Source organism: Notechis scutatus, chromosome 9 (assembly GCF_049901735.1).
Source record: "Notechis scutatus isolate UNSWTSFEM ecotype Mainland chromosome 9, rNotScu1.2, whole genome shotgun sequence".
NCBI classification, from domain to species: domain Eukaryota; kingdom Metazoa; phylum Chordata; class Lepidosauria; order Squamata; family Elapidae; genus Notechis; species Notechis scutatus.
Window position 1 is genome coordinate 1,654,175 of NC_142017.1, and position 18,205 is coordinate 1,672,379.

At 46.3% G+C, this 18,205-nt stretch overlaps 1 protein-coding gene across 7 annotated transcripts in view; it reads right to left on the bottom strand.

The window, feature by feature from the left end:
* Positions 1-292: 292 nt before the first annotated feature.
* The window catches only part of JPH3 (junctophilin 3), a 43,873-nt gene continuing 25,960 nt past the window's right edge, over positions 293-18,205 (bottom strand). For 2 of the 7 annotated variants that reach the window (XM_087971382.1, XM_026686289.2), the window contains exons 3-5: positions 8,396-8,520; positions 5,165-6,072; positions 293-1,795 (exon numbers count right to left, since the gene is read on the bottom strand). In XM_087971382.1, coding sequence (XP_087827508.1) covers positions 1,715-1,795; positions 5,165-6,072; positions 8,396-8,520 — 1,114 coding nt within the window. In that variant the 3' untranslated portion in view covers positions 293-1,714. The remainder of the gene's footprint in view (positions 1,796-5,164; positions 6,073-8,395; positions 8,521-18,205) is intronic. The other 5 variants (XR_015750603.1, XR_015750602.1, XR_015750600.1 and 2 more) reach the window with 5 other exon arrangements.

The following is an 18,205-nucleotide window of genomic DNA, read 5'->3' on the forward strand; positions in this document are numbered from 1 at the left end:
ACCCATTGGATAGGAATGAAGATTTGTCTGGGCTTTTAAGATGCAGTGCACATGAAAAACAGCTAGAACTTTGATTGAGGGTCCCAGCTGTCTTCTTGACCCACCTGACCCACCTGAAGAGAACTCAACCAATATTGTGGCTTTTCCCCCCCCATATGATAGAAATTCAAAGGGCACCGTTGCATCCTTAGTAAGGAAGGTGTATCTTTAGTGAATGAACAAGGCAGAGGAACCCCACCTCACACACACACACCCAAAATAAGAAGGAAAAGAAGAAAGAACAACGCAGGCATCTTATAAAGATGTTTTGAACCATACCAAAATTAAGTGATACATAGAGGAGAGAAAACAAATTATAAAAAGAGCATTACATACTCAGAGGCTGTTGTTGACAATGTTTTCGTTGTTGTTTTCGTTGTTGTTCTCTAGTTTTGGTTTTGGTTTTTTTTTTTTGTTTTCTTTTCCTTTTTTTGTACAGGGATTATGTCGGAAGCTGGAATATACATCCTGCAGACAAAATGCAAAACTATTACATGCTCCGAGGCCAAGCGGGACATCTGGAAATGGCTCATGGCAAGATGGAAGAAGGGATGCCCGTCGTGCCCCGTTCCTCGCGGTGCCACGGTGGCTCTTGGGGGGAGGGGGGGACACATTCAAGCATCGTTCCCCATAGAGTGGGGGGCCGACTCCTTGGCAATCTGGAGGATGCGCTTCCTGGAAAACCTTGGTCATCTTTCACAACAAAAGAAAACCTTTCTGGGTCTATGTTAAACACCTGCTGGAAAGGATGAAAAAACGTGTTGAACGAGATTTAAAAGAAAAAGAAAAGAAAAAGAGATTGTGCACTTTATAGATACAGGTTTTTTACCTGAGCCTCAGCATCCTGCAGGTGACTTTATGCAAAACTTTGGTAAGACGGGTGGCCAATAAAGTTTAGAAATAAATAACATAAATAATTTTCTGTTGTTGCCTGGGGCAACGAATGATTTTAACTCATTGGGTGGAAAAAATATTTTGGAGGAGGAGGAGGAGGAGGGCGAAGGCCTTAAGACTCTTGTGCTGGATATGGCTGTTTAAATGATTCAAGAAATGGTTCTCCACCATCGACATCACCCTTTGAGTGCCACCTGCTCGGGCCGTTCTCTGTTTTGGCCGCTCACACTTTCCCAGCTCAATGCGAACACCGGGATTTTCTCAAAAGACGCCACCGTGCACCTCACCAAGCAATGCCAGGACCGCCACATTTCTCCGAACGTTGCCTTGAATTAAGCGTCTGAAGATGGAGGCAATTCACATGGGACCACTTTCCTGGATCTGGCTAACTCCGCGCGGAGGAACGCTTTTCTCCGTCCTGTCTGGTGCTGGGAGGGGCGGGAATGCTGCTGCTGCTACCATTCTGCCATGCCACACAGCAAAAGGATTGTGCAAGCAAAGAATTTTGGGCTGAAATCCAAAAACGTTACCTAGGAAGGGGACGGGGTGGGGGTGGGGGGGAAAAAGGCAAACTGTGAGTGAGACTCAACCCATGGTGGATCTTCTGTGAAAAGACTGGAAAGTTGTCGCGGGACAGTTCGAAACGACGGCATCGTTCTCCCGTTGGGTCTCTCGCAGCATTATCCCCATTTTCAAACCGCTTGGGGGCGGGTTTTTTGTTGTTGTTTTTAATTAATTAATTATTAACCGGTTGGAGTTTTGCAAACAAGACAGTCTCGGTTTAGATGAAAAAGTTAATAAACAAAATGGCGACTCCAATGTTTAACAAGATCACCATGACGACTAGGATGGGAGCTGAACCCTGAAACAGAGGAAAGAAAAAGAGGGAGAGGATTATAGGCGGACCCCCAGATCATGGTGATCAGATTATTGGGGGGGGGGAGAGGTGGTCAATGTCTGCTGGAATTTCCACATCTCAGGGGGACCCCAGAACCAATGATTCCCAAGTCCCAGGGTTTTTCAACTTTGACTACTTGGTGGTGGACTTCAACTCCCAGACTTCAAGGTTGTGGTCTTCAACTGTGGGCTGGCTGGGGAATTCTGGGAGTTGAAGTCCACATCTTCAAGTGGCCAAGGTTGAAAACACCGTCCAATCCAATGGAAGGGTTTGTTGGGTTCCCTCCTTAGAAGGTCTCTGCCTTTCTTCACCGCCCCCTGCTCAACTATCCCTTAACGTGATCCTTAGAGATTGTCCTGGAGATTGTCCCCCTCAACTTTTTCAGTTGTGACGTAGCCACCCTGTTTCCACTGCGGAAGATGGAACAGAGAAGCTTCATGCATTGCATTAAACCGTGATTGGTTGAAGAAGCCCCGTTGACCCAGAACTTAACATAGACAACTTAAGCCAGGTGCCACAGAGGCCGAGTTGTTATATCATGTTCACCAAAGTCAAATAATCCACATTCAGGGTTTGGGCAGTAGAAGCCAAGAGGCAGGACGAAACGTCTGCGCCTTGCTTTGGTTCAGGAGTTATTTTGCGCCATTTTGCGAGAACGCCCACAAGATACTCTCAAGAGTGCCCAAATTCTCCACCAGAGAGATTCCCTTCCCGAGTTTGGGCGAGCGAAAAGGAGGCTCTGGGAAATCTGCCCCCTCTCCAAATGGGAGGGTTTGGGTTTTACAGCATTGCTCTCTCTCACCATCCAGGAGAAGGAGCAGCTTTGGGTAGCAAAGCACGTAGAACCACGAAATAGCTGCTGCGTCTACCTGCAGAAGCCTTCGAGGAGTTTCCTTACACATATCTGCAGGATTGGTATTTCAAGAGGAAGGGATCTGGCAGAGTGTGTGTGTGTGTGTGAGAGAGAGAGAGAGAGAGAAGAGAAGAGACGTACTCCCCTTTTCCAGCGTAGGAAAACATCCTTGTTGCTGCATAGCAACACACTGCAAGGAAGCTGGCCAACCAGATCAACAGCTCACACGCCTCTTCCCCCGCTCTGCAATACCTGGCTGCCCAAGTTTGGCTTTATCCAGGTAGATGCACATCCCTTTGACCATCTGCCTACCAGCCTTTAAAGAATCCGCCTGTCCCTTCAATCTATACTTGCAGCCTTTCGGTTTAGCATAAATCATCCCTATTTCCTGGTCTCCAAGGCTGGCAAAGGGAGAAGACTTTACACAAACTACAATGGACCTGCTGGAGTTTTCCTTCGCCAACTCCGGAAGTGCTCTAAACATCCGGATCCCACCTGGGAGGCTGGGGCTGAAACCTCCCTCTGCTGCAACACGGGGGCTCGCAAAGGCTCCAGGTGCACCGGCCAGACTGATTGTGAGCAGAACCATGCCAGATTGCACCACGAACTCAGCCGTTGCAAAACAACCCATCAGGATGGAAGCAGGAACAGCCTTTCAGCCAGGTGTAAAAGAGGAGGAGGTGGGAAGTGATGTTTTAGGAGGACGGGTGGGCCACAAGGATGTCCCTGTCCTTGTATAGGGAGTGATGATGCGAAACGCAGTTCTGAAATGGGGGAGCCATACAAGGAGACCACCCCTCATAACTCTCTCCTGTTTCTTGTTCTTCTCTTTCTCTTCTAGGTTCTAAGTTTCCAGACTGGGGAACTTTGAACAAACCAAGGTCAGATTTGAAATTCCCCAGGGCCACCTCCCGAGGGCTAAAAGCCCAACTCACATCGAAGTGGGCACTCTTTCCAAACACTACTAAAAGGACAGGCACTGGGCTAGTGGATTTGGCAGTACGTAAGTGGAATAAATAAATAAGCCACCTGACAAGCTCTGAGGAGTCCAGAGTAAACACAAGGGGTAGTTTATACTTGACACAAACTCAAAGCGAAGTCCGGCAGTCATTCCCCAAAGCTTTCCCTGAAAAGGGGCTCGGAGCTCAGGGCTGGCTCATTGGATAGACCAAATCAAGTTTAGCCTTATTTGACATTCCTATGTATATAGAATATGAGACATAGCCTAGACTTCCAACACATTGCAGCACTTTGCTTGGCCATCCAACTATTGTAGCTGAAAGAACCCCTGGGCACACACAGATCCACGATTTGGCCATTGGCAGAGGAACAAGGGCTACTGGGAGCTCTCATTGCTCCGTAAACCAAGGCAATCCATTCAAAAGCCACTGCTAAGAATACTGCATGGTCCTACCTATTCCAGGGGTCTCCAACCTTGCAACTTTAAGACTTGTGGACTTCAACTCCCAGAATTTCTCAGCCAGCAAATTCTGGGAGTGGAAGTCCACAAGTCTTAAAGTTGCCAAGGTTGGAGACCCCTAACTTATTCTAAGAAAACTGCTTCGTTTATTTATTTTTATTAACAAAATCAAAAAAGGAGGAGGAAGAGGAGGATTCTCAGTTTGCCTACCTTGCACAGTAGGCAAATTCTTTGATTCTTATTTGTAAGAATCATGTCCAACAGCCTTTGTTTTTAAATTAGACACCCCCCCCCCCAATTGGTTGCTACAAATGATGGAAAAAAACAGAGACAAACAAACTAGCCCTGAACAAGGACACCACCGAGGGGAGGGCAAACCTGCTTGCCTCCAATATTCTTTGATGAGAAAGATGATGGGGGATGACTTGAAAGTTATATATTCCACCCCAGACCATCAACAAACCACATTCTACCTTGGTTGCTTGTGGGATGCAAATACAAGCCACCTCACCAGTCTAAGGGCGTCCGCTAAGTTGCTAAGCAGACATCCTGAGGGTGTTTAAGCGGGAAGGGACAGTTTTAAGGCAGCTGATTATTGTCCCCTAATGTGCACATGAAAAGATGAGGCTGCTTTCAGTTTGCCCCTGTGCCCAACCCAAAGGTGGCTGATACCTGTGTTGCCTCCAAAATTCCACACAAGAAGTCTCACTGTGAACCATCGCAGAGGCCATAATAAAGACAGCCAAAACCTCTTATTCTGTGCTCCTTATTTTAGTTAGAGTAGAGAACATCATTTGGTTTGAGTAAAGAATCAGAAGGTAAATTAAAAGTTTAAGATATAAAATTAGTGAGAAAACGAATCAATAATTGCAAGCGTAGCATGCAAGTGGCTGCTCACATACATACAAAGTATGCATGGACACATACTTCGTGTGCATGCAGAGCCCGGCGTCTCTCACGTGGCCTACTCCTCATAGCCAGGGACCTCATCCACCCAAGGGCTTCCGCGTCACTACTTAGGAAGTCTCACAGACAAGCCCATCCAGAGTGCTCCACTTACCGCGCTGGATTTGAGCTCATCTCCATTTTCCTCCTCTGATTCTAGTGCAACGGGTAAGGATTTCTGTGGTGGAGAGCAAGTTAAGTCCCACCTCAACAGCCGGGGTTCACCTTTATCCCCGAACCTCAGGCTCTCTAGTTTCTGCACTGCTGGCTCACCAGAGGATACTGGCCTGAAGTTCTCCTTGTTCTGGGAGGTTGACCTCAGCCTCTGGACACCAAAGCCCCGCTCTTCCCCAGGACGCGGCTCTTCAGCCAGGTTCTTGCTGAGACCCATTTTGCCGTGATGATGCCTTTTTTGGGACTGCATCTCTTGCATGTAAGAGTCCATCCTCATGAGGGGCTTCATCTCCATCTCGTAGTTGCTCAGCTTCTCCTCGTCCAGCTCCGAGAGCTTGTTGCTCCCCGAGCCATGGTGGTGTGGGCGGTGATAAGTCCACGAAACCATGGTTGGAGGGTCTGCCCACCTCTCCCGGGGTTTGTGATTGGCGGTGCCGTGCTTGTGCCCACCACTGCTCCGGCCTCGGTGGTCTTCCACTTGGCCGCTGCGCAAGACCCCACCTCTTATCCCATGAGGCCCGCCCTCCTTGTCTTCGCCCCAGCTGTTAGGCCTCATGAACTCCCTACTGCGTCCCTCCAACAACATCTGGATTTCCCCACCCCTCTCCTCGTCCACGGAGACCTGTCTGGTGAAGTGGGCATTCTTGTTCCGACAGGAAGGACCCAGAGGTGGGGATGAGGAGGGGCTGGCAGGGAAGCTTCGGAGAGGGCTGTCATCAGGCGTGAGGTCCGAAAGCGTGGTTCCTTTCCTGTAGAGTTCTGGGCTTTCCTGCTGCAGGGGAGTCCCTGTAGAAAGGACCTCGATCTCGTCGCTTGAATGCTGGTGCTTTGGCCTCTGACACTCAAGCCCTGGAAGATGGAACAAGGAGCAGAAGGTGAACAAGGAGCAGGAGGTGTCCAGGTCATGGTTGTCCCAAAGGTGCTTTTTCAAGACACAACTGGACTTTCTAGGTTTTCTCCTTTGAAGACGTTTCGCTTCTCATCCAAGCAAAGCGTCTTCAAAGAAAAACCAGAAAGTCCAGTTGCCCCTTGAAAAAGCACCTTTGGACAAGAATCAGAAGATGAGCAACAAGGTCGTCATTCCATAAGGACCCCTTTCCTGTTGTCAGGGCAGGAGGAGGCAGGAGAGCACCTGCCCATGTTCTAGGTCAAGCAGAAATCTTGGTAACTGATGCAAAGAGAGTGTTAGCCTGTTGTACAGACACAACTAAGGGTCTCGAGATAGCTTTGAAACCACCAGTTTAACGGCCTCACTCATTTTCATGAAACGCTTCTCACCAAAAGATTTTCTGAAGATAATATACAATCATCGCTGTATTTCTCCAGGGGAAGGGAGGAATCCAGTCTTAATAGTTGTGCTTTTTTAAAAAAAAAATAGACTCTTCAGTTTAGCTTAAGCCCTCGGTAGCTCCACGCACACTTCCGTGAGCTGTTTTAGGACCAGTAGGAAAATAGTTTGCCACGGCTGTCTTCCGGGATTTGAACATTTGCTTTCTGGCCTGCAGTCACTTCTGAATACCCTCCTGGTTTTCTTTCCAAATATCAACCAGACTCAACCCTGCCTATTTTTTTCCAAAATTACTTAAGGACCTGTAGGGGATACCAGCATTTGCACGGCAATACATTGGTTAGGACCAATCAAAATTTCACAAAAGGATCCGCATGGTTTCTCCAGAACTTTCTCTAGAAAATAAATGAATAAGTAATTAAAGTGACATTTCTGCCACATTCTTCAAATGGTCTTGGCAAATAAATGGGGGAAAATGTCTATTAAAAAGAAAAAGAAAAAGAAATGGAAAAGAAAATGTTGAAGCTGTTAGGCATAGTTGGCACTGGAAAAGTTAGCAGACCGCTAAACTGTGATGAAAACAAGACTCAAAGAAGATGCTTGTACCCATTTTTTTGACTTATTCATCTACAGGTAGGGTAGCATTTGGCACACATTTTCAGTGGAGATCAAAAGAGTTGGGAAATACCTTTTCCAGCTAACAAACTGTATTCAAAGGCATTTTGAGCTATGCTCACTTCACGCGGCGCATCAGACAGCCATCGAAAACAGGCAGAGTTTCAGTCTCGTCAATCACAACCACAGTCTCGACTTTTCTGACCCTTACCTGGTGGTCAAATTCCAGTCCTTTTTTTTTTGTATTTGCAGTTTAAGGAATAAATCCCTTCCATTGGAGAACCAGCCCTGCTTGCAAGTAAAGTCCCAAGGGGGAAGCATTTTCTAGAGGTCGCTTGTTTGGGTAGATTATGTACGTATCTACACTCCGCACCCACAGCTGAGCACAATGCGAAATGACTTGTCAAAGCCTTAATAGCCCAAAGGACAGGGAGATAAAGAACCCTGGCTTAAAACTACTTAAATCTTCCGTTTTTCACTAAGTTAGCACAAGCCTTCAGCTCGGTGCAAAGACTAGCATTGTTTGTTGCGGCAGACGTGTATTAATTAGTGGGTTGCTTAAAGAAGGCGGCTTACATCTTTTCTCCCGTCCTATTTTTGGCCCTGCCCAAGAAGACAGATACACAGGCACGGAGCAAGGCCGGCCTTTATACCAAAAGCCTCTGCAGAACCGTGATCCTGACTCTCCGCAAGGGCTGCTACGACCCGTTTGGATTCGGTCTCTAAACGCTGTTTAATTATGAGAGCTTTGCAGTGACTTGGGCTGCGGTTTCGGATGTGACTTGTTCCACTCCAAAGGAATAAATCTTGCACCGTTATTTCAGGTTCTCTTTTTCATCAGCTTATGTTTTAGTGTTCATGATTCTCAATCTCCCAGAGTCCAGAAAATTAGACTGTACGTAAATGGGCAATTGCTAATGAATCACATCAGATCCACGAGACGCCTTTGTGCTCTGAGCAGTGGTTGGGCTTCAGCCCCACCCACCATGCTGCTCTGATGATTAGCACTGGGGAGACGTACCCCGTTCTTGAAAAAAGGAAAGGAAAGGAAAAGGAAAGGACAGAAAAGAAAAGAAAGGAAAGGAAAAGACAAGACAAGCAACAGGGAATCAAGATGTTCACCATTTCTCCAAATGGAAAAACAAGGAGGAATCCACAAAACAGTGGCTTGCTCCATGCTGTGGGATGATGGCCCTGCCGTGGGGACAAGAGAAAAGGTAACCCTAACCCTGTCCAAGGTTCTGCAGAGGTTCTCCCAGTTGTACTGACCGTTTTCCCGGTGCTGGAAGGAAGGTGAAAAGTCTTTGGCAGTGATCCTAGCAACCCGCGCTTCCTCCTGAGATTTCTGTGCTGCTGTCAAGGCGGCATCGGCCTTCGCCCGCGAATGGGAGGTCCTGTGAGAGACGGAAAGACAAAGGTATGAACGGTTATGGCGTCTGGCTTGGGTCAATGAGCAGGAGGACGCCAACAACTGGAAAGGAAGGCCGTGAGCAGAAAAGAGAACACACAAACTGCTGGAATTTCTTGGCAAAAAATCACAGTGAAGAAATGTACTTAGGCCTGCGTATAGGTAGAGTTACTTTTTCCAGCACACACCTGATCACAATACTTTCCCTGCAAATTTTATCATCAAGAATGTACCTAAATATAGAATCAACAAGAAGACACTTTCCAAATTTCACCCAAAGCACAGAAGAGGAATGGTGGGCTCTGCAGACTAGCATAATTACAGATTTGAAGGAATTGGATCAAAGCCAATCAGGAATCAGGAATTATCATGGGGATGAGGGAGGGGAAAAAAAAGAAACAGACAGGTGACAAGAGCACAGTGCAAATGTCTGAATCACAACAGTTATGAAAACAGTTCAAAATTTAACAAATCAAGGACACTCAAAAGGCTGGACAACATTTGACTTTAAGGCTACGGCTGCTGGATGGAGGAGAGGAGGACAGAGATCTAGCCAGATTTACTCCGTGCACCATCAACTTGCCTGGCTAGTTCAACCCAGAGCCCTAGAGTTCAACGTCTAGCCCCTTTCTTGACCTTCTGGTCAAGTCCCATGGATCAATGCCTGTAACTCAGTTGCAGGGAGGTCTTTACGGGAAAGAAGATCGGTCTAAGAGGTGAAAAAATAAGGTTGCTATCCTTCAACCTGGCATAGACACCTGTTTTTCTACCTGCAGCAGTTTCCATGAGAGCCATGAGAGAACATCCAGGGCTGCAGACTCTCCTTATGCTCTAAAATGCTACTGGCCCAGTCCCACATCAGATCTCGCCCATGTGGGTTTTTTTCCCTGGATGTACAAATCAGTCCCACAGATGAAAATCAGCATCACGTACAATTCATACCAGTTCCATCCTTCCCTTACTACAGCTGAATGATCCTTCCTAAGGCAAATTATATAATGTATGCCTGCAGGCTAAAATTAATTTGTTTTCTCTTGTGATGGATCAGTAGCCATGCGATTCTTTCTCCTTGAGGTAAAGACGCACTGGCACTCGAGCCAAATGATTGGAGGCCATTAGCAAGGGTCTGCTTGATTCTACAGGAAGTCCTCATTGAGCGACTGTTCACTGATATGATGGTGATATAATAACCAGCCGCCGGATATTTGTGGTGGGAAAGGAATAGAGCTGATGATGGGTGGACTGCCCTCACCTAATAATCCTGTTCCTGCTTCATGTAAACGTAGGATCATTTTGCAAAAGGAATACATTAGATCAGTGTTCCTCAACCTTGGCAATTTTAAGATGGGTGGACTTCAACTCCCAGAATTCTCCAGCCAGCGAATTCCAAAGTGGGCCACTGGAATCGATCTTTGCTTTCAATGTCCAAAAGGTGTTTTCCCAAAAGACAACTGGACTGTTTTGTATTTTGCCTTGAAAACGTTTCGCTTCTCATCCAAGAAGCTTCTTCAGTTCAGGATGTAAAATTCCTTCAGCTTTTTGGATGAGAAGCAAAAGGTTTTCAAAGAAAAAGAAAATCAGAACAAAAAAGTCCAGCTGCCTTTTGGAAAAGCACCTTTGGGACAATCATGACCTGGAGGATGGACAATCTCCACAGATGCTTTGCTTGCAATGCAGCTTCAGAGAAAAACCCCCAAGGTGCTTTTTCAAGAGGCAACTGGACTTTCTGGTTTTTCTTTGAAACCAGAATCCGAACCAGGAACGACGGAGAATCTCCATAGACCAGGCGTCCCCAGACTCGGCCTCTTTAAGACTTGTGGACTTCCAACTCCCAGAATTCTGGGAGTAGAAGTCCACTAATCTTAAAGTTGCCAAGTTTGGAGACCTCTGCCATAGACATTCAGAGAAAAAGGCCATCAGGCAGAAGAGCCTTTCACCCACCGGTTGCTCACGGTATCTTTGTGGTCCAACCTTTGGTAGCCCAATCTGGGCAAACTTTCCTCTTTGAAGGGTCTCAGACTGATGGCAGGCGGTTCCCCTAGAGATGGGACAGAAGAGGCCACAGGTGCAGGAACTCCTGCGAGAACCAAATGCACAAAAACCATCTCTTTTTCCTAGAGAGCTCTCTTGGAAACAAAGCCACCGAAGGCAGGAAGGAAGGGAGGAGGAGGAGGAGGAGGAGGAGAGAAGCCCACAGTGGGGGAGGTTTTACCTCCAAATTTAGACTGAGCCACTGTTGACTGTTTAGAGGCACAGAATCTGGATGCTTAGGAGGAGGGATGGGGAGGCAAAGCAGGCTTGAGATCAGAGAGGGAGCCGTGGCGAGGAACAGAAGACAAGAGGAGAGCCCAGGATCCAGGAGTTCTTGTCCAGCTTCAGGGCCATCCTCTCTGGCTCTCTCTGGAAGCCATCCATGGAGAAAGGTAGCTTGATCATCCTGGCCTTTGGTGCAAAAAGACTGGCGGGAGATGAATTATTCATTGCCAATGCAGAGGTTGGCTTCTGCCTGCTGACATAAGGAGCCATCCGTTCAGGAGGAGGAAAAATGCAAGAAGGCTGCCTTGTTTCACTGGGATCCCTGGGGGGGGAGCGGGGGGCAAAGGGAGGAGAAAGCAGCTGTTGGTTCCCACGGCCTTGCTTGGGAAACACCAGAGACCCTTTTTCACACCAATAACCTGTGATTTGGAATTGGTAGTCTCTCCACCCTTAACTCTTGGACCGTACAGTAGGGTCTGGTTCAGAAAGCATCTCAAATCATAGTTCTTTTCACAGCTGATTGCTGAATATGCCACAACTATCTGGATTAACACGATATGAAGCTAGAAAGTAATACATGACCCTTACAAAGAGCTAATTCATGAAGGCTACTACACCATGTATTGTGTCTTTTCTCAACCAACAGTATTTTACCTGGAAGCACATCATATATTCCCTGACCAACAATACTTGGCTGGTTCACGTACAAGACAATGACATGGACCATGATATACAAACCAGGTTGGCTAGGTTTTAAATATCACGTGGAGTCAAAAGTCAACAAGTCATGATCAAGATTAGTGTGCTATGGAACTGCAACCAAGAGTTGAGTTCAGCCATGATTTGTTGACGTTTTGACTATCGTAATATCAGTCAATGCCAAAAGGAAGCAACATTAGAGATACAACATTACTTATGAACCAGGTAAGTGACTCTCACTGGTCACTGTAAATACATGGGCCTATAGACCTCAGAATGCATATCAGGGAAGGGGGAAAAAGAATTGAAATAATATTCCAAAAGTGTAGGCATTGGAACTTCCTGCCCTGCAGGAAGTACTAGCTGCATAATTATGAGGGAGGGGCTTTTGAGAAGTCAGAAGCCGGATATTTCCATCCATGCAGTTCAGTTTCCACCTACTCAAAGACCTCCACTGTCTGGTAAGTCCCGCCCCACCTTTGAAATTCCACCTTTAACTACATTTATGACCTCATCCAATTCTCAGCAGATTGCCATCAGCACCTAATCAATAATTTATTAAACTAGTAATCAAATATCAGGTTTTGGAAGAACACCATTAGCTAGCGCCATTAACTTTCTGTAGACAATTTCCAAATCTCGTATATCATTATCACTGTGCTATTATTCCCTGCTCGCTCCCTGGAACGAGGACCTTAGCTGGATTTCTAATTAGGAAAGGAAAAGCAGCTAATGCAACCTCTGGCATGGCACAAACATCTGCTCTGGCACTCTGAAACCAGACAGGGAAGCCAGTGCCCTGAATTTCAAACAGCCAAGGCTGTTTGGCTTCTTGGTTGACAATTGACTTGTCTTAATTGATGCTGTGGAGGCAGGCTGGAGAGCGTGCAAAGCAGCTCAGATGCCAGGTGGCTTTTTCAGAAAATGATGCTCTCAGACATCCATAGACTTTTCTCTCCCATCTTTACCAGAATCCATCTCCTAGTATACCTGGAACATCAGCTATAGGGATCTACTTATGGAACTCACTGGTACAAGATGGAAGGGTTCTCCTCCAACCTAGGCTAGGCAAATCTATGGAGGATAAAGATAGGAACAGGTGACCTCAGAAATAGCCTCTTTCTCAGTAACAGTTGTTGGGGGATGTGCTGGGTGCCACTGCTTCTCCTGGGCATCTAGTAAGTTACTGTGAAGAACAGAATGGTTCTCAGTGACAGGGACTTTGGCGGGATGGGGTTATCATGTTCCATCATGGAGGCTTCTCACTGCAAGCGTGCTGATGCTGCCATGTTGGCCCAGACTTTTCTGGTCTCTCAGAGCATCTATGCCATTCACAGTAGACTTTCATTAGGACATAACGGGTTCTTCTCAAGATCCCATCAATGGGATTGCAATCTCTCTCTCTCTTTTAAAGTTTAAACCAATGTGTATTTCCTGCTCATTCTTAAAATCAGAATAAATCAAATACATATCTCATCATCCATTTAACGTCAGACCTGTATTGTTAGACACAGTGAAAGAGGGAAATGAAGTTTATGCTTGTTTGATTAGCTTAGACTAGTGTTTCTCAACCTGAACACATTTAAGACGTGCGGACTTCAAAAATTTTAGGAGTTGAAGTTCACACTCCTTGAAAGTTGCCAAGGTTGAGAAACATGGGCTTAGATGATTGTATCTTTGATTGAAGGTGAAATTAAATGTGAATGAAAGAAGACGACCTATGTAACTCAGAGAGAAGGTGTGTTGGCCTATGCTGCAAATTCTTTTGTGACTTTCAGCTCAGGATGAGTCACCTGTATGTGCTCAGCATAAGATGAAGCAACATTCAGGAGACGTGGAGCGATGGGGGAACATCACTCAACCTCCATCTAAAAAGTAACATGGAGTCTTTCTCTCCGTCCCAGTATATGAAAAATATGCGCCCAGGTGCGTTTCCTGTGGGAGCACTTTTAAGCCCAGCATGAAAGCCTTAATAGGGGAATCGGGACGAGTTAAGAAGCAGTCTCCCTAGGTAGCTTTATGCCAAAGTGCACATTGGGTGGTCTCTAGTCACATCCGTTAAGCACAAATGTATGTTCATATCATAGTGACGCTCCTCTGAAGCACATGTTCAGCAGGAGATGTGAGTGGGGTTCAGAACACAAGGAGCTGGTTTGGGGTTATTTCGTGATGACAGCTCTGCCATGCAAAACCTGTGTAACCGAATATGTCTGTATTGGTTATTTACAGATTGCAACTTAATTAACATCTGGAGAGGAACTTGCATTTCCCACCATCTGTCACTTCTAATGAAACACTATCAAGGGCATCAAAGAAATGACTGATTAAGACAAGGCAGGCAGGAAAAATTATACACAGGAAATGTCTGGAGGGACAGGAAATCAAGCCACTGAGGGTGCATCTGCAAGGACAATCTTTTTCATCTGCACTGGCTTTTTACACAATATCAGATGCTAACAAGGAGAAGCTCGTGAATTAAGTCAAGCTGGGTAGATTTCTTCTGGATCTTCTGCTTTCTTTCCCATTGTTACATCCCAAGGTGGAGTGGAGCAACATGTTTTATACAGCTATTGCAGAAAACAGATCTGCAGGGCCAATGTAAATGCTTGGGACCGAGAACAAATGATATGGGAATCCTTAGAAAAATACAGGAATTGCATATGCCACCCCACACTGTGCCAACTTTTATGCAAAAAAACATCCTACTTGGGTTGTATGGTCCAAATTACTTCTAAGATTCCATATACTGTACATTGGAAACTTCTTTCAGTACCAGATCTTTAGCTCCCTAACCCTAGAGCCTTGACCCTAACCCAAGACCACCAACATGCTAAGCCTTACTTCACTTTGGTTCTCTGTGTTATGTGTGGTTGACAAACAATGACTTATAGCTTAGCAAGTCAACTACACCCAGCCAACTGCGGTTTCATTAATAAACTATAGCTAAACAAGGCATAGTCTTGCAAGGGGTGTGGGTGGTCATTCTCTATCAAGACCTTCATGGCACAGGTCTGGATATCTGTGGTCTGCCTCCAAGGATCTCTCCTTATCCAACAATATTTGACAGGTGGGTGATGGAGAAGACTCTGAAATAGGAGGACAGACACCCATCTGCAAAATCATTGCTACCTCTCTTGAAAAGCACCATCATGGCTGTTCTTTATGCCGAATACCTTTCCTCCCCCCATGATGAAGATGATGGTCTGAACCTCTACTTGACTTTATAGACATGTTTTTGTCCTCCTATTTCAGTTTCTTTTCCTAGTGGTAGAAGTAATTTTTGGGACATGGGGCACACACTAACCCTGTCAGATATTGCTGGATGATCTTGGAGACAGATGTCCCATAGACCTGTGCCATGAAGGGATGTATAGATTAGATTAGATTAACAGAGTTGGAAGGGACCTTGTAAGTCATCTAGTCCAACCTCCTGCCCAAGCAGGAGACCCTACACCATTTCTGAAAATTCCCAGTCCAGTCTCTTCTTGAAGCCTCCAGTGATGAAGCTCCCACAACCTCTGAAGGCAACTTCTGTTTCAGTGGTTGATAGTTCTGTCAGGAAATTTCTCCTTATTTCTAGGTTGAATCTTTCCTTGATCATGACCACTAGCCTCTTATAACATTTTAGGAGTCTAGTCTTCATTATCTTTTTTTTCCAACAGGAAATAAATTATGAATTATTGACACCTGCACCTTCTGCTCCTCAGTAACTATTGAATGGCCACAACCTAGCATGAAGTGTGAATTGGGTCATGATTTATTAACCTGAATCACTCATATCCTACGTTACCTTCTATGTTCTAACCGACTAGGCTCCTGCACCTGTAAAGGCAGCGGGTAGCCAATGTTTTCCTTATATGAGCAATTCTGTATTACTGTTTGTTGCATCTGGAGGCCTGCAGTTTGGAGTGTTGGATGATTCTGACATCGGCAGTTTCTGAAATAATTTGATAAAGATTTAGTCATCTCCTGGCTTTTATGCTTTCCAAATGCTCAAATACAGCTTTGGAGTTGCAAAACAGATCATTACAAAAAAAGTTTGAGAGAACATAGAGTGAAAATATGTTTCTAAATCTGAACTTAAATCCATTTTTGCACACCATTCCCCCCCCCCCCCCAAATAACAGATAACAGTAGAAGCAAACTGGGCTGGATCCTCTAATCTGGTGTTTCCTCAACCACAGCAGCTTTAAGATGGGTGGACTTCAAGTCCCAGCTGGTTGGGGAATTCTGCGACATATTCTTGCACCCCTTACAAGAGTAAATAATTATATGCATATAATTATGCATAGACACCATAATTCTGAAACTTCTAAACCTAGGTTTTTGCACCACCTAGAATATCGTCTTGCACCCCTAGTGGGTGCAAGCACTCCTGGTTGGGAACCCTAGAATCTACACCAACACGCACAAGAGCTCACAAACAGGCTGATTTGCCCATCCCTCCAAAGGGTGAAAAAAAACCTTTAAACTTGACCAACTCTTTGGGAACTCTTTGAGTAAGTTGGCTGACTGTGTTTGGAACACACCCAAGAGCTCGGGCGTTGTATCCTCCTCGTCGAATGCATTTCTTGTTGAACCCAGTGGGCTGCCAAGCATCGCATGATGCCACCTTGACAAGCCACAACATTACAAGGGTACTCAAAGGGATTGGCGTTCATTATCTAGCTAAGCTGGGTCTGAGGGCAAAGCCTTTAATTACCTGGATTACCTAAGAATCCCGGGGCCAGCTATCTTTTCCTCCCACTGCAGAGCACGTTCGATGTAACCTAAAGTTGAATTAGACACAACCCGCTTCTAGAAGGCAAACCTCCTTAGGAAGGAGCAAAGCTTATACAGAGGCTCTGTTTCCAGTGATGGTGTCCCTCATTAAGGCAGTTGGTGATCAGAACAAACTCCTTCTGGTTTTTAGACCCTAAAACCAGGTCCAAAAAGTCAACAGCCCAATAGGTCTTTCTGGAAAGCAACTGCCTTTCAGCAACTTCGGAAAAGCCTCCCAAATTCTGTCTTAAAGCAACTTTCCGCAAAGGAATCCCTGAGGTGGATGCACCCCAGAATTTCTGGAAGCCGCCATCCCAACCTATTTGGAAGGTGCCCCCATTTATCATCCTTCCAAAAGGAGGGAGGAGAGGAGAGGAGAGGAGAGAAAAGCAGAAATGCACAGGCTTCTGCCAAGTTGCCTGAAAACAAGCACCTTGACGGGGTGAGCTCTTCTTCTCTTTCAAGTGGCAGGAAAGGCAGTTTACTGTCTCTGGTCTTTGGATAGCAAAAGCTGCGGCAATAGCAGGACAAGGAGGAAGGAGGAAAGAAAAGGAGGAAGGAGAAAAGGATTTACGCAGCCCAAAAGCAGCTCTGGAATCAAAATGCATCTGCACCAGACGGATCTTCACCTGGTTTGACTTGAGCCATCTGCCTTAAGCACTATAGCCGGTCTGGGTTAGCTCTTCCATCTTTCCAAGGTTCCCCCCCCCAAAAAAAATTAATTAATCTCTTTCGGAAATATATCACGGCATTATTAAGAAGTTTGTTAATAGTAGGGTGCACGATGTCCAGCATGATTTAGTTCCTCTCTCTGGGTTTATATGAAATATGCAACCATAAATCAAGCATTTGGATGACTTCGCAGGACACCCTGAGCTAAAAGGGGCTGGTGTGAAGCTCATTGATAGCCCCTATTTTCATATTGTTAGCGTATTTATTTCACCATTTGTATGTATATGCACATAATTTTGGAATTAGATGACAATGATGATGGAGTCAATGCATCTCTACTTATTGTACGGGCATTTGACTACAACTTTCTGAAAATTCCAGAAGAGCAACATGCCCTGCGTTGCAAAAGATTCCAGGTGTTTGCCGTTAAAACATCTGCAGAATGCCAGGTTGGGGGAAATTCCTAGAGTGGCTAGTTGACTCTGGAAGCTCACACTCACAAAACAAATGAAGGCCCCTCTGGATTCAAACCAAGGATAGGATCTGAGCCTGATTCTTGACAGGGGCTGACTCTCCTTCTCCTCGGAGGAAGCCTCTTCCCCCAGGGCCCACCCGGTCTTTCCTCCCTGAAACCCAAGTGGCAGGATTGGCAGCTGAGGGCCCGCCATAAGGGAGGCTGTCTGAGCAGCCTTGTCGTGCCAAGCTGGGCGTGGGGTGGATGAGGGCTGAGACAGCAGGAAAGACGGCCTGGCAGAGAGCGAGGAGGAGGAGGTGAAACAATAGGAGAAGGAAAAGAAGCCATAAGAAAAGGATTGCTGGAGGAGGAAGAGAAGAGGAGGAGCAGGAGGATTGTCCCAGATGTGTGTGTGTGTGTGTGTGTGTTTTGGGGGGGTGTGAAGAACCTCATTTCTCTCTCTTGCACATGGCTGGCCCTTTCCCTTTCCCCGCCTTGACCTCCTTCTCCGGAACAGGAGCGCCTCGCCAAGGATGAATCACCAGAGCCTCTGCCTGCCTCCTTCCTGTCTCGCTACCCCACTGCTCCACTTCTGCTGGTTTCCATCTGGCCTTGTTGTTGAAAAACACCCAGAGAGCGCAGGGACAGAACGTTCTGCGCCAAACGCTCCCTCCTTCGCCCCGCTACCAACCTCTTCAGGGCCGACCCCATACGCTGCACCCCACGCCTCGTTCTGGGGACCGGGAGAGCGAATCCAATCGGCAAAGGCTGCCCAGTCGTCCCCACCCATCAGGTTTTTCTTCCCGATCAGGCGCCGCCACCAAGGATG